General features: G+C 44.0%; 1 protein-coding gene across 1 annotated transcript in view; it reads left to right on the plus strand.

The window, feature by feature from the left end:
- Positions 1–15,401, plus strand: part of GLIPR2 (GLI pathogenesis related 2) — a 28,715-nt gene continuing 13,314 nt past the window's right edge. Inside the window, 3 exon segments of the mRNA XM_075142236.1 lie at positions 1–788; positions 790–817; positions 14,226–14,334. Of these exon segments, the coding sequence (XP_074998337.1) occupies positions 654–788; positions 790–817; positions 14,226–14,334 (272 nt within the window). The 5' untranslated portion in view covers positions 1–653.

Raw genomic sequence — 15,401 nt, forward strand, 5'->3', positions numbered from 1 at the left:
TGCAGCACTTCTGAAGTTAAATCAAAGTATCGTGTTCGCCGCAGTTAAGAAGTTAATATTTGTCAGATTAGCTTGAGGTATTTCGATGTAGTGTGAAGATAACAGCGGCACAGTGTGCTTGCACAGACAAAATGAGGCATATGCACATCCAGCTCTTTTTACAGAAATACACCATCAGCACGGTCCCTGTTTAACCTGCAAAATCTTATGCTGCATTTTACTAATACCTTCTACGGATTATGTTGTAACAGAGCAGAAAGAGATTTATTTTAGACATAAAATGTAGTTTTACGTATACTTTGAACTGTCTTATCACTTGCCTGTTTCAACTTCACATACAATAACTGGGTAGAACTTTAACAAGTATTTAGCTGTATGAATTAGCCTCATGGATTATGCCTGCTGTGGCAGCAAAATTATTTGTCAGCAGAATTTCTTTTCACAGCCTCCTCTTATCAGAAGACAGCCGCGATTACTAAGCTAAATTGGTATGTGAAACCATATGGTGTTTTGGAGCTGCTTGGTTACTGTGGAGGATAAATAGCTCCTGACCCTAAACAGGATCTTTTTAAGAAAAAAAAAGCGATGTCCCTATGCCTTTTAAGGCATGGGCAGGCTTACTCCAGTGCTGAAGAAGGGGCGGTAACGGGTTCATGCTGCTGAGTTTTCTCGGGGAGCGGTCGCAGGCGACTGAAGAAGTTGCGCTGAAATTGCGAACGCTTTGTCCCCGGCACTTAGCAGCGAAACTCAGTGACGAGAGGAGGCAGCAGGTGAAATTAAAAAAAACCAAAACACCACTTGATCATGGGAAAATCAGGTGAGCAAATACCTTCGTGCAGTTGGCTGTGTATTCTTACAATGTCCGTGCCTGGTTTTGTGCTCGGAAAGCATTGCTAAAGCGTTAGTGGCTTTTCTCGGAGAAAGCTGCTTTCATTTGTGCATGGTACAGCCTGGGAGGAGCTTTCTCTCTGACACAGGGTTAGATTAAAAAAAGCAAGAAAAACGCGCCCCCCTCCCCAACCTGAACAATGTAGAGATAGTTGTATTATATACGGTTTACATTTTGTAACTGATGAGAGCTTTGCTTTGCTGTATGAAATACTTATAAGCCCTATAGCTTTAAAATCATCTTGTGTCTAGCTGTCTGACAAAAGTTACCTGCGCTGCAGATGGGCAGCAGGACGCTTTGAGGGGGGAAGCTTTTTATCAGCCTTGCTGTTGGGAGGATTCAGATTTAAGATTTGTTTGCTGTTTTACCAAGGATAGCCTTGCTCAGCTCCTAAGTCTCTCCCCAGCTGTGCAGATCTCTGTGAAGCCTCTCCCTGCTGCTGGCTGCCTTCTTGGTCCTTTCCCCACCGCCGCCGGCTGCCTGCGTGCCCTGCGCTGACAGTCTCGGCTGGGGCAGACGCCTCCGAAGCTGCCCAGGAGCCGGAGACCTTAAGAAGAGAGAGCTCGTGCCCGGGGCTTTCTCCATCTGTGTCCTGTCAGGAGCAAAAATCTGTGCCAGTCTTCTGAAACGGCTGCGAAACTGAATGGTTTATTTTTGTTCTTGTGGTTAGGACGTTATTTCTGTGACAAATCAGAGCCTGACAGCATATCGTCTGTCTGTCCTGTGCATAAACAGCACGTATGGGACATGCTTAGCAAAACCTAGTACTTGATTCACTCAAAACCATAGGTTTCCTCCAGAGAAACTTGAGGAAGATCTTTTTGCAGGTAACACTTTAATAGGCCTCAGCATGGGTGTGTTGAGTTTTTTTCCTTTTTCTTTTTTTAAAGGTCAGCATCCTAGATGAGATGAGGGCTGTCTGCAGACGTGACTGTAAAGGGCTTGCTGGTGTGACACCCAGTCACAGTCCAGGCAAAGCACCATATAGCTGCCAGTGGGTGGTGGTGGCCCCGTGTCCTGGAAGCTGCATGGGTTTTCAAGTAGATTGGGATTTAGTAAATAACCTTACAAAAATTTAAATAACTGTAGTAGCTCAGAAGTATCAAGTTCAGCACTTTCTTGCTAATAGCATGAAAAGTAAAAATACCAGAAAAGTCTAGCAGGGTGTATCTTATATCAGCAAAGTTAATTGGACAAAAGCAGTAGAGATATTCCAGTGTGCACCTCCCAGTCCCAAAATGATGAAAATCTCCTCTTGTTTTAATATATGCAAATTGCTAATACAGTCATAAGGTAATTACTGTCTTTGTTATTTCCTGCACATTTATTACTGCACATTAGTTGGTTGTTCCAAGCTTCGGAGCAATGACAGACCAGAAACCGCTTTTGCCAAGACTTGTGTATTGTTTGCATCCCTAAGTAGTTATACAAACAGAGCTTGAGAGCTAAGTACATGTTAAAAATGTTTTGTCGCTTGTGTCGTGCTTTTCAAATCAATGGTAAACGGGGTCCAGGTTGCTGTCTTTGAGCTGCGTGCGGTATTTTTAGATGAATCGGAAAACTGAGATCCTGTCCTGACAATTGGTTTATTGACTAAATCCCATCTGCCCTTTCCAGTGCACTGAAGTCTTTAAATTCCTGTCTGAGATCATTCAGTGTGGTTTGCCTTTGAATGGGTGAGAGCAGCTATTTTTTTTAGAGAGTGCTGCTTCCTCTGTGTTTTGTGTAAAATACCTCATGTTCCTGCCGTAGTACTCTTGAGGACACAATGCGGGCAGGCTTCTCTGTACTAGGATGTATGGAAATGTAACGGGTTGGGATCTGTCTGACCTCCAAACAGAGTGCTTGCTCCTCTCCTGGGTCAGAAAGATTAAGGTGGAGATTACCTGCAGGTATAAATTTAAGGATGCTCTAATTCCTGTAAAGTGGGGCCATTGTTTTAGAATGAATGTCTTTAGTTTCTTTAACTTTTTATCTTCTGTAAATCTATCTGGAGGCCTGAGTATCCCCAGGCAAAGAAATCCTGCTGTTGAAAACCTCAGTTCTTTGATAAAAGCTCCCTAATACTGTGTTGTTACTAGCTGTTGGATTATATTTGAAGCAACATTCATTGCAAGTATCGGAGCCGGAGACTTAGCATTGGTTTTGCTTCACTGAATAGAGCTGAGCGTTGGAAGACATGGGTACCTCTGACTCAGCTTTCTTCCCTGGAAGCTGCAGGCTGCTAAAACCAAATTCATACTGAAACTCCCTCATCAGGTTTAGAAAAACCCCTCCCATGGCCATAACACCTGCAAATACTTCAGCCAAACGCGGAGACCCCCTCTGCCCTCCCCCGGTCTTCTCTTTTCGGACAGCATTTGGATTAGCGGGTGGTGCAGGCTCCCCTCCCCGCAGACCCCGAACCGAAACGACTGTGGTAAGGATTTTCCGCAGGAAATGAGGCGAGGGGGAGCTGGCTGCTCTTTGTTGCCCCGTTGCTAAGACTGGCGTGGCGGCAGGGCTGTGACCCCCCCGCAGCTGTGCGCGGCCGGAGGCCGGGGTCCCGCGGGCAGCCCTCGCCCCGGAGGGGATCTCCGCGCCAGCAGCTGCGGGCGATGCTCGGAGAAGCAGCTGGCTGCCGGCTCCGCTCCTCCGCTCCGGAGCGCGGGGAGTTCTCCTGCGCGGTGGGAGTCTCCGAAGAGGCTGGGATGGTGGCCGAAAAAGGCTGCTAAAAGTCTCATTTCTTCCGCTTCCCCTCCGGCCCTGCCTGGTGGGGGAAGGGAGCTCGCCCCGCTCGTTCCCTAAAAACCAGGCGGAGGTGACGGCCGGGGAATCGCCCTGTGGCTTCTGGCTAGTGGGTGCAGACACTATCAGATAAAAAGCAGGACAGGCTCAGTAAACATCGGCTATCTTTTTACAGTGTTTGGTTTTCTTTTTCTTTTCTTTTTTTTCCCCCTTCTGCAAGCGTGGGTGGGACTGCAGCGGAAGGGCTGGGAGGTACCCGCTGCGCTGCCTGTTGAGTCAGTACAAAAATAAGGGCCGAGAAAGGGGTTTGACAAGAAGAAAAGAGACGAGAACCAAACCGGGTGCAGTTTTCCATGCTGTTCTTAATCTTCCTTAGAAGCATGTGCCGGTTTTAACTCTTAAGATGCACCTTTGGAACACAGTAAAAAGGACGGTCGTGTTTTCTGTGGAGCGAGCTACATCTTCAGCTGATCTGAAGTGCAAACCTGTACTCTAGCATCTCGGTAGCAGACAGCCGTAGCAGGTTGTAACAAAAGTACGAGTATCCTCGAGAAGTGACCTGTTTGCTTTCTGAGCAACGCGGTACTCGCAAGCTGCCAAAACGACAACGCGTTTCGTGCTGGCTGCTTTTACAGACCGGTGGGGAGAGAGGAAATGAATTAGTCTAAACTGCTAGCAACCGAGCATTCGTGTTTGGTAACAGCGGGGTATGTGCAGAACTTGTTGTTAATACAAGTTACTGGCTGTTTCTCTTTACACCAGAACTGAACTGGAGGTATAGTGAGAAAAGGGCCTTTCAGAAATCAAGTTAATGCAATTAAAACCACCACACTTCTCCAGTTTTTGTGCGTAGAAGACACTGCCTACTTGGTTCAAATTCAATAAATGGCAAATAGAGAAAAATCTGCCAGGAAGGCGTCAGGCTTTGGCAAACAGTATTCTGGGCCCAGTTTTTACCTGCCTATTGAACCACCAGGGTTTCGGTGGGGGAGAGGAGGAGAATGCAGCAGCCACCCCATGCAACAGTGGTTACTCCTGTTGACTGTTAGATTAGTAGCCTTAGCTCCTCATGCTCAAGGCAGATAAATACCAAAACAAGTATGAAGGGCTCGCAAAGAATAAGATGGAATGCGACAGTCTGTAGTAACCGAGATACCTACCAAGGTTTCCCATGCCATAGAGTTGCACATCAAAAAACATCAGTTCTCCTTTCTGAATCCTCCAAGAAATCCTTCTCAAAAAAAAAAAATTAAGCAGGAAGAAAGCTTTTATTACTGGAATTCATAAAAAGATTCAAACCCTTGGTTTTCTCTCGGTGCAGTCAATAGTATCAATCTTGTCTAGATTTGAATTTGCCTTAGTTGCCGCTCTATGTGCAAGAACAAAAAGTATGAGAAAATGAGTCTCTTCATTGTAACTGTTTTGTTGTTTATTATGTATCTCAACAGACCAGAAGGCTATTTCAGATCACTATTTTCACAGAGGTCGCGCTGTTCTCCAAAAGATTAGCTGGACCATATCTATGTTATGTTTTTACAGGCAGATATAAGCAAGATCTGCCCAGTCTTTGAAGGTCTGAACAGCAGCTCTGCCAGAGCTGGGCTGGGTGGCCCTGCAGAGGAGGGCGAGGTGAGGGCGGGTGGCCAACTGCTCTGTGCAAGCAGGTATGAGGAGACGGGAGTAGTCTGGGCTATTGCGGAGGAAGGCAATATGGGCCTGTTTAAGGCCACCACAAACGTCATTTAATATCATTTAATGTTGACGGAACTGAGTTACCAGAGCGAATCTCTGCTTTGAACAGAAATCACGTGGGCTTTGCCTGGTCTCAGCTTTAAGCGTGATCACTGCAGAGCTACATGAAATGCTAAGTCAACTTTCTTCTGAAGCTTTGCCATGCCACCATTGTAGCAGCAGGGTTTGGGAGCCATCTTCTAATTTAGATTGTGAGAGCTGTCCTTGGATATACACCTGTGCGTCACAAAGCTGAAATGGGGTTGCACGTGTTGCTGAATTCTCCATGCCCTGTTGTAAATGCAAATATGGGGGGGTAGGGGAGCTCTTTTCCATGAGATAGCCCTAATGATGGTTTGTAATAGGCAGGTGTTAAGAAGTTATTGAATCCGTGCTTAATTATACCCTATGTGTTTGTTTGTCACACTTGTAAATTCTGTGGGCCGTTGGCACATGTTGGGCACTTAATAAGTGATCCTCAAAAAGTGATTTGGGGTGAACTGTGGTAGGGTATAACCTGTTCTTGAATTGCCCTTATGAAGGCCCATTACTAAAACAGACCTCTCGGCTTAGAATAATAGAAAGGTTGAGGTGGGAAGGGACCTCTGGAAGTCATCTGGTCCAACCCCCCTGCTCATGCAGGGACACCTAGAGCTGGTTGCCCAGGACCATGTCCAGATGGCTTTTGAATATCTCCAAGGATGGAGACTCCACAACCTCTCTGGGCAACCTGGGCCAGTGCTTGGTCACCCTAACAATGAAAAAGTGTTTCCTGATGTTCAGACTTAGAGAGAGCTTCCATAGATTCTACAGCTCCACTGTATGAGCACTTACAACCGTGAGGAGTATATTCCCCTGAAGTGCCCTCATGGCAGGTCACAGGAGGGGATGTCCGTGACACAATGTTGTAGGTGTGGCACTGGCTTTTTGGAGAGATGCAAAGGGCTTCCCTTTGGAACTGCAGTCCCTGAGTGTAGGCATGCGTGGACATTCCTTGCATATATTGCAGTCTCTTTTTTCTTTGGCTCCCAAGCGCTGGGCCAGTGCATAAGCAACAGGAGCTGCAGAAGGAACATTGAAATCAACAGGTTTAAAGAAACGTTCAAGGTCAGGTTGGACGGGGCTCTGAGCAACTTGATCTAATTGAAGATGTCTCTGCTCAGTGCAGAGGGGTTGGACTGGATGACCTTTAAAGGTCTCTTCCAACCCAAACCATTGTATGATTCTGTGATTCTATGAAATAAAGACCATGTTTTTCAAGATTTTGAGTTATGAGAACTGGGGTTTGTTGAGCGGGGGGATGAGAAAGAGATGATGTAATTGATAGTAAATATGGGTAAGGAAAGCTTCCTGTGTCTCCCTGCCTGGCCTGAGCTACTGGATAGGTGAGTTTACACATCAGTGATCAGAAGAAATGTGCATGTCCATATTTCCATGCCTCAGGGAGGTGGATAAATAAACATACTTTGAGCATTGCCCCAGCTAGCTTGGATGTCCTTGGCAGAAAAGCAAGGTGGGAGAGTATTGGAGCTAATGAGATGAAAGCTAGTTCAGGTATGGCTACCCCAAGCAATGGTAGAACATAAATGGTAGAGGTATGAAATGGTGGAGCATATCCCAGGAGAAGTGAGGTAGTTCTACTTTTCTTCAGTTCTTCTTCTTTGCAAAATTCACGAAGCTGGTGAAGGGCCTGGAGCACAAGTCTTATAAGGAGCGGCTGAGGGAACTGGGGTTGTTTAATCTGGAGAAGAGGAGGCTGAGGGGAGACCTCATCGCGCTCTACAACTACCTGGAAGGAGGTTGTAGCGAGGTGAGTGTTGGTCTCTTCTCCCAAGAAACCAGCGATAGGACGAGAGGAAATGGCCTCAAGTTGCGCCAAGGGAGGTTTACACTGGACATTAGGAGAAATTTCTTTACTGAAAGAGTGGTCAGGCCTTGGAACAGGCTGCCCAGGGAAGTGGTAGAGTCACCATCCCTGGAAGTATTTAAAAGACGTGTAGATGTGGTGCTTAGGGACATGGTGTAGTGGGTATGGTGGTGTTGGGTTGATGGTTGGCCTCGATGATCTTAGAGGTCTTTTCCAACCTTAATGATTCTATGATTCTGTGATTCTAAATTCTTCACTTTGCAAAGACTTGGGTTGGCACCAGACAGCTAACAGTGCTGTGTAAAATGAACTTGGCACTGGGTACCAACAAGGTTCTCTCTGTTGCTGCCCTTAGAAGCACCACATCCACAGAGCACAAGAATATGCAGCATCTAAAATATGAATAAGTGACCAGCAAAAATTACTCAAGTTAGACATGCAAATGACTTACAGAGGGCTTAGAAGAGTTTTTACTTGCTGAAGAGTATAGTATCATGCTGCTGTCATGCAAACATTGTTATAAGGTGGAATCACAACCTGATGGCTGAAGCTCAGATTCAGTAGTAGGGAAGTTGTGATTTCTGGTGTTACTCATAAGTGAATACAGTTGCACTTTATTTTCTTCATAAATAACTGTAATTAGAAAATCTAAGCAGATATGATGTTGGGGAAGGAGGAAGAGAAGAAATGGAGAAGATTGCTTTGCTTTCTCCTCCTGCATAGTGTGGTCAGTTCTAACACATGGAGGTTGCTCGGGGCTTTGTATTTTGAAGTGTATGTTCCCTAGGAATTGTGTGGCGATTAGATTTAAGAATACAATGCCTTACTAATGAGGGGGTATCCTTAGCCTTTTTAAAAGGGTTAGCAGCTTACTCATTAACTGTCTGCCAGGGTTGTCTGTGTGGGTGTGTGGCACGGTTACAATATTTAGTTGTCCTCCATGGCAGAACAGTAATAAAAATAATACTTTTGATTGTCTCTCATGCAAAGCCAACACTGGCTTCTCCAGATACAATGAGCAGTCAGTTCCAGCCTTATGCAAGATGACCACTCCAGGGTAATGGCTACTTATTGACAGGCTTGTTCGTCTGATCGTTTGGAGGAGCAGGGGGCTGCAAGCAGAGGACTTCTCCCCCCACCCTTGCCTCCAATGAAGGTGAGAACTTGGTTCTGTCAGTGCTCAAGACTGCTGATTAGTGTTGCTTTTTTTTAAAATGCTTGTATCACAGAAGGCTCTGCTGCCTCTCAGAGCTGTGCAGTTTCCAGTTTACCAGGTGTTCCTTTTTAATCAGGGCAGTCAATTGCCTAACAGTTTGTGAAAGGCCTTAAGTGAGGAAGTAATCAACACTGTCTATTATAGCAAGAATAGGATTTGCAATCAAATAGTGACATGACTAATGTCACTGAAACATTATTACACTGGCGGCTTCCTATTCTCAGGCAATATGCCTCAAATTGGGTATGGGGGAAAATACTATGTTACGTCATATGGCACAGGTGATGCAAGGTTATTAAGTTGCCAGTTTGCTGTAGAGGAAACCCACATAATAAAATGACTGGGGACTTTGTCCATCAGGTTCAATTAAGTCAGACATCTTACCGTTGTCCTGAAGCTGACCCCAGTGATAAGCAGGCGTGTAAGAAAAGATCAGGCAAAACCGAATGCTGAAAGACATCAGAGAATCTCCTCCCTGAAGAGGGATCTCCTGAGCTGAAGGGAAAACTATTCTGAGCGGCCTGATAAACACAAGAACGTTCCAGGAAACTACCCCCATTCAACCTCCTGTCTAATTAAAACCCCCAATTCTTTTCATTCCCATAAGCAATACTTTCTCTTCTAACTTTTAGCAGGGTCATAGGATAATTCAGGTTGGAAGGGAAATAGTGTACTGACAATTATGGATTCTCCCATAAATGCCTATTGCATAGGATGGAGATGTTGCCCCTTTATTGAATTCTTGGTGCAAAGGTGTAAAAGAAGACAAAGAAACCCCACTCAGGATATAATACTTTCTGAATATAGTATCATTTTATCTTTCCTTCCTTCCAGGATGTATACGTGATTTCATTTCTTCTGTATGTTTCCCAGCAATCAGCCAGTTTTGTTAGACTGCAGGGGAGTTTAGCACTGAAGGAAGTCAGGTTTTATGGCTAGAAGTGACTCACGAATTGGAGCATCAGATCCGTGCTCCCAAATGACGTATTTAGGAATAGCATTAAGGGCTAGTCTTTGAAGGTGCTACTGTCCCAAACGGGGAGCAAGAAGGTGCAGTCAAATACATGGAGAAAGACACATGGAATATTCGCTCCTTGTGGCACTGCAGAGGCCAGCCAGTATAAGACCATGCTGGAGTGTTTGTGACTTCAAACCAAAGTGCTGAGTCAAAATGCAGTAGAGGCATAACTGTCCTCTTAACATTTCTCATATCAGTTAAATATCTGTCACTTCTCCGTTGAAGGAACGTTATTCTCAGAGTGTGAAAGATTCAGCTGGGGCTAATTTCCAGGGAATTACATTTCAAGGGAGGATAAAGTTATTAATAAAGATTATTAATAATAAATATGTCAGGTCTCTTAGAAAGGTCTAGATGAAAATGTGGTCATTAGAAGCTGGGATGTCTTTTACTCAAGAATTTTGTTTGTTTCTAATCTGTTAATATACTTTGAGAATTTTGTCGAAATAGAGGCATCTTCAATTATCTGGGACAGTAATGAAGGACTTCTTGATGTAATTACTTTGCAGTTCCCTGAAGCCTCTAATGAATTTTTTCACAAAGCTGTTGGGCATATGAAAAGTGGTATTTGCTGCATTCTCATTCCACGCCCCATTGCTGCTATCAGAGTAGGGGTAGAGCAATTCTGCAGAGTCAAGGGAGACTGAAGCGACGTCAGTATTAAAGCAGAGCTATACTCAGTGTTTAAACAGTTACCCGGTGACCTTTTTATGTCTTTTCTGTCCACTTTGCATTTGTGTCCTCTCCATTTACTCTGGCGCTTGGCTTCTTTCTGCCTGGGTAACTAACGTTCCTCCCTGTGTGCTGGGCAGGAAAGAGTGGGCAAGTAACATGCAGTATCCTGGATAATACGAGTCACGTCGCCAAGGTTGTCGGTATCAGGCTTTTGCGTTTACCTCTTTCCAAAAGGGAGGGTCCTTTGAAGTGTATTTTGTAGCTTTCTTCCGATATATTGCTCTGGCCATTACATGAGCACATTTCTAATGATTTATTCTGGGGCAGAATCGAAAGGTGAGGTCATTATCTCCACCCACCTGACATTGGATGAAGAGTGGAGGCCTATGTCATGGTTCAAAGAGGGATTGAGACAAACATAATGGTACACTTCTGTGCAGGATTCAACATCAGGTCCATTTCTTGTGGACTGCATTATATGTTAATTATCTGAAGGCTAAACAGAAAAAATTAGTATGTATGGAAACTACAAAATTGCCAGGGAAGATTAATCCATAAACAATAGAACAGAGAACACTGAGAAGACAATGATACTTCTAGAAATGGATACTATGCTCTTTCTTGAATCACTGGGGCGGATACTTAGTCATTAAAAAAGTATGCCTTTTTTGCTAGTCAAGTGTATGCCTGGTGTAATGTTGTGTGTCCTGAACGGTGACATAAGGGCTGCCCACAGCATTTCTGTTGTGTAGGTATTGGGTGGAGAGATTCCATGTTTGTTTTTTGTGGAATATTTTACTGTTACTCTTTCCGCACATCATCTTGCAGCTCTGCTAGAGGAGTGGAGTAGGTCCAGCTGACGGCTGCAAAGACGATGCAGAGCAACTAGTATTACGGAAGACATGTTCAGATAACTTGCTTCTGTTCTGATGTCCAAACTAAGGAAAGAACAGAGCAGGAGAAGGCAGGGTTGAAAGAAGAGGCAGGAAGGATTCAGGCATGAAGAGCTCTTCACTTGAGAAAGACTGAATAGATTGGCACTGTTTAGAGAGAGTAAGAGAATGGAGCAATAGAATGCTCAGAAAAACAAATCTGATGGGAAAAGGCAACCTAGGTGCCTCTGCTTACTTTTCCATGGTCACACGAAGCCGATCAATGAAACTGAAAGTCCAAAAACATAACAACTGTAAGGTGTGCTCTGTACCACATCAGAGCCTGGCAATTCATTGTCATGTGCTGTCATTGTCTTAGCCAATGTTCCAGAAGTATCCAAAATAGAGGTAAATAATTGAATAATAAGAAGCAAGCGACTATATCTGATACCTTTAGTTGTTTTACTTACTAAGCTGTGTAATGATTCATGACCAAACCTAACTTCCTGGCAGTAGGAAATAATTTTTTCTAGCAGCTTAAGCAGCCAACATGAAGGGAAAAAAGTACGTCTCCAAAGCTGTTTGGGAAGCTGTTCCCATTTGGGTGGGAGCCTGAAAACTCCCGTTAACTCTCACTTTTAATGTCTGGCTTCTCAGTGTATGGAACACTGGTAAAATGGAAAAACTTAACATGTCTTCCAAAACAAATCTGAAATACATTTGGCAGCTGGGCGTCCCTCTCCACACATCAGCATGCACAGGAGAAGGCCATGCAGAGGGAAGTGGTTAGCACATGAGCTTGAGTCATGGTAGATAAGTGTTTGTATAGCAGCCACCTTTGAGGGAAGGGGAGGATGGAGGTTCTCTAGGGACAGCATAGCGGTGCCTGCTGTGGCTAGAAGAAACTCAGTGTTGCCCGTGTCTTGTTCGTCTTTGTAAGTCAAAATGTTAGTACAGAGCTGGACTATGCAATACTTCTGTTAATGGATGGACTGACAATTGACAAAACCTGTATTTCAGTTGACTTAATTTTTTTTTTTAGAATTTCTATTTGTTATTGTCATTGCGAGCAAACAATTTGAATAGAAACTTTCACACTTGCAGGTCAGATCGTTTATCTACTATTTAATGCTGAGCAGATGAGATATTAAGCCTAGATCTGCACAAGATGGTCTTGTAAAGAAAAATGCAGCCTGGAGTATGTGATGCAACTTCTGAAGACATGTATTTCAACTTCTTTGATTTACAGGCTGTCTTAAAATTTCCCTGCTGGAAGCATGGACCCGTGCATCAGTGAAGTTAAGTGAACTGGCCGTAGGCTTGCTTTCCTCAGTAACCTATGATAGATGCCTTAGAAATAGGCCATGACCCCGCATGATGCAGCAGATGAGAGGTTTAGGACTTTGGCCTGATAGAATCGGTGAGCTGTGAGCAACGGTAATAAGAGTGATGGGAGAGGTTTGTTAGCAAAAGGGTATGTGGTGCTTAAACACCAGAGTGGAGGTGCCTGTTTTGTTTGATGATATGCAACTTGTGACACACAAAATTGAAGGAAAACCTAAAAGGAGGAAGGTGGTGGGCAGATCTCATCTCATTCTCAACAGGGTCCCTGTTGCTGTCTTATGCCAACAATTTTAGACCAAAAAAATCGAGCCTGAAAGCATGTTGATGGAGAATATATTAGATACATGTCCACAATGACACTTTGGTCTGGAAAAGGTCAACCCAGCTTCAGACTCTGTTCAAAAGATTTAAGGTACTGTGTGAAACAGTAAGGGCTTTCTATGTGCATTGGATATTGAGATTATCTTAGGCTGCCGTGTTATCCTAAAGCTGTTGAAACAGGAGAGAACTCTGAGAACAGCGTAAAGCATGAGCGTGGGTTGGGTAATCACCTTAGGAGACAGTTTCCAGAGAAGTATGTGCAAACTGACAGGTCTACTGTGGGAAAATGCATCATGACAAACAGCAGAATAGTGTACACGCTAATAAAGGAGAGAATGATTGATTATAGTTGTTGGGATCGAGTAGTGAGAGGAAGTTGAGAAAGCTCAGCTTAATAACAGGAAACACTTTCTAGTCATGAGGTCTGTTGGGGCTTCAAAGTCTCTTGCAAGGAAAATGATGGTAGTCGTGCTAATTAGGATATTCAGAAATAAAGCTGATGAATCATTCATCAATGTAGAAACCTGTGTCATGGTAAAAGTGGAGTAAATACTTAAATATGTCTTGGCCTGTTCAGAAGCTTCAGCAAAACAGAGAAAGTGAAAACTGTCTTTCTGTTTTGAAGATGCTATCCATACCTCTCTAACTGCCCCAATACCCTGTTTCAGGTTCCAAATTTCTCTTAAAGCAGCAAATTCCACAGGGTGATCAGTGCCAGCGAAGACTTTTTTTTCCTCTGAATCTTGGGGGAAAAAAATCACCAAAGTCATAAAAGGAGGTATATGAAATTGCCGTCAAGGTGAATTGCACTGTGACTTGTTGCTTGTCCTCTGCCTTGTGCTGTTGAAAGTCTCAAGTTTATCAGGGTACAAACAGGAGCTTTTTTAAAGCTTTGCAGTAACTTTGGAATTCAGATATTTATCGAATGCACTCTAGCACAGGGGAAAAAATCGTCCCCAGCAGTCGTTCCTTTCCTTACCACTTGCTGTTTGTGAACAATTATTTGTCTTGAGCCAAATAAAGGTGCATTTTGAGATTTCCATGGATTTGTACTATATAATGAAAAGAACGATGCCTGTTTCAAAGTATTTGCATAGTTCTACACATTTTAGTATCTCCATTTTCTTTAGGTGGTGTCTTGACTGATACAGAAAATTCTTGCATGCAGAGACAATAATTTGCATTTTTTGTGCATCTCCTCAAGGGACCTATTTGTCACTTAATCTGAGACTTCTTTGCAATGGTGATGCAGTGCGCCGAAATCTTAAAATGAAAGTCAGCCAAACTAACCTTAAATCACCTTGCTATTGAGGAAAGGAATAAGGTTCACATTTTTCTTCAACCTTTAGTGAGTCTGCACCATCCCAATGGGAGCGTCTCTTAGAGTTAGTTCCTGGATGGAAGGCATGAACGGTTCATTTCTTCCCTCTCCCAGGTAATGAGGGTGGTATTCTTCTGTTCTTCAGTCCAGCCTGCACCAGCGTCTTAGCTACAGGGTATGCTTTTTCTGTCTTCACTAATGTCTGTATTTGACAGACTTTTCCATTTTTTTGATGTGATTTCAGCTTCCAAACAATTTGCTGAAGAAGTCTTGAAAGCACACAATGACTACAGGAAGAAACACGGAGTCCCCCCATTAAAACTCTGCAAGAAGTTAAACAGAGGAGCCCAACAGTGAGTTCAGTCCTTTCTTTTCTCTAATGAGATTTGTGACACTTTTTTCCGTTAGGTTTGACTGTGCATACTGCAAGAATATTTGCCTTTTGACGTGCTGATATTCAATGAAGACTCATTGGGTGGAAAGTGAGGGACTCTACTCTTTCTGTCTCCCTACCCAACCCTTTTCGTCCCTTCTTTCTCCATCACATTGCACCAGCTGGTCACATGGACGCTTCTGTGGTCACAACTGTATAAATCTTTCTTGCACCCTTTTCCAGATGTGGGTTGCATCTGTCTATGCTGGTATGTCTCCTCTGCAGAGGGTAGTTGCCTAAAACATGCTTCACCACTACCTCTGTCAGATGATGGATTGTCATCTGCAGGAGAATATCCACTGCTGCTGAAATAGTGAGAAAAGGACTTTTTCATGGTAGGAAGTGATGGAATCAGAAGGAAGTAATTTCAGATCAAATTGTCTATCTCCCTGCCCCCAAAACAAAATCCGTATACGTTGTTCTCTAGTCTGTCAGGAGGGACACATCTTACCTCTTCTCCAGTGCTGAAGACTGCACAACTTCTTGTCGGTCTAACGTACAGTGGATCCATCTTCCTGCTGTCTGACTTAAGTCTTCCTTACAGAAATTTGAGTCCAATACTGCTTGTCCTCTTTGCTGTAGACACAACAATCAGATTATTTCCTTTCCCTTTACAGCGACCTCTTTCAAAGTAGATTTGAAAATCTTCCGTTTTTTCAGGCTGATCTTCAAAGTACAAAGGAGATACCTAAAGGAATAAATGATGATTAAACTATTCAGAAAATAAATGTCTCTCCATAATAGCTAAATAGTGGCCAGTTTGATCCCTGCAGACATGAGATCTCACCTCCCATCAGGCTTTCTACCATAACCGTGCAGACTTCTCCACACCGGCTGGCTGGGAGCCAGAGAGGCTGTAGCCTTTCCAGAACCTGATTTACTGTCCCAGCACGGTGCTGCGCTGTCACACAGATGCACCAGCTCCCGCACTCCTAGACCAGAGATCTCCGCCGGGTGTTGAGCTGTACAGCGCACCGTGTACTTGGC

Source organism: Calonectris borealis, chromosome 2 (genome assembly GCF_964195595.1).
Source record: "Calonectris borealis chromosome 2, bCalBor7.hap1.2, whole genome shotgun sequence".
Lineage (NCBI taxonomy): Eukaryota > Metazoa > Chordata > Aves > Procellariiformes > Procellariidae > Calonectris > Calonectris borealis.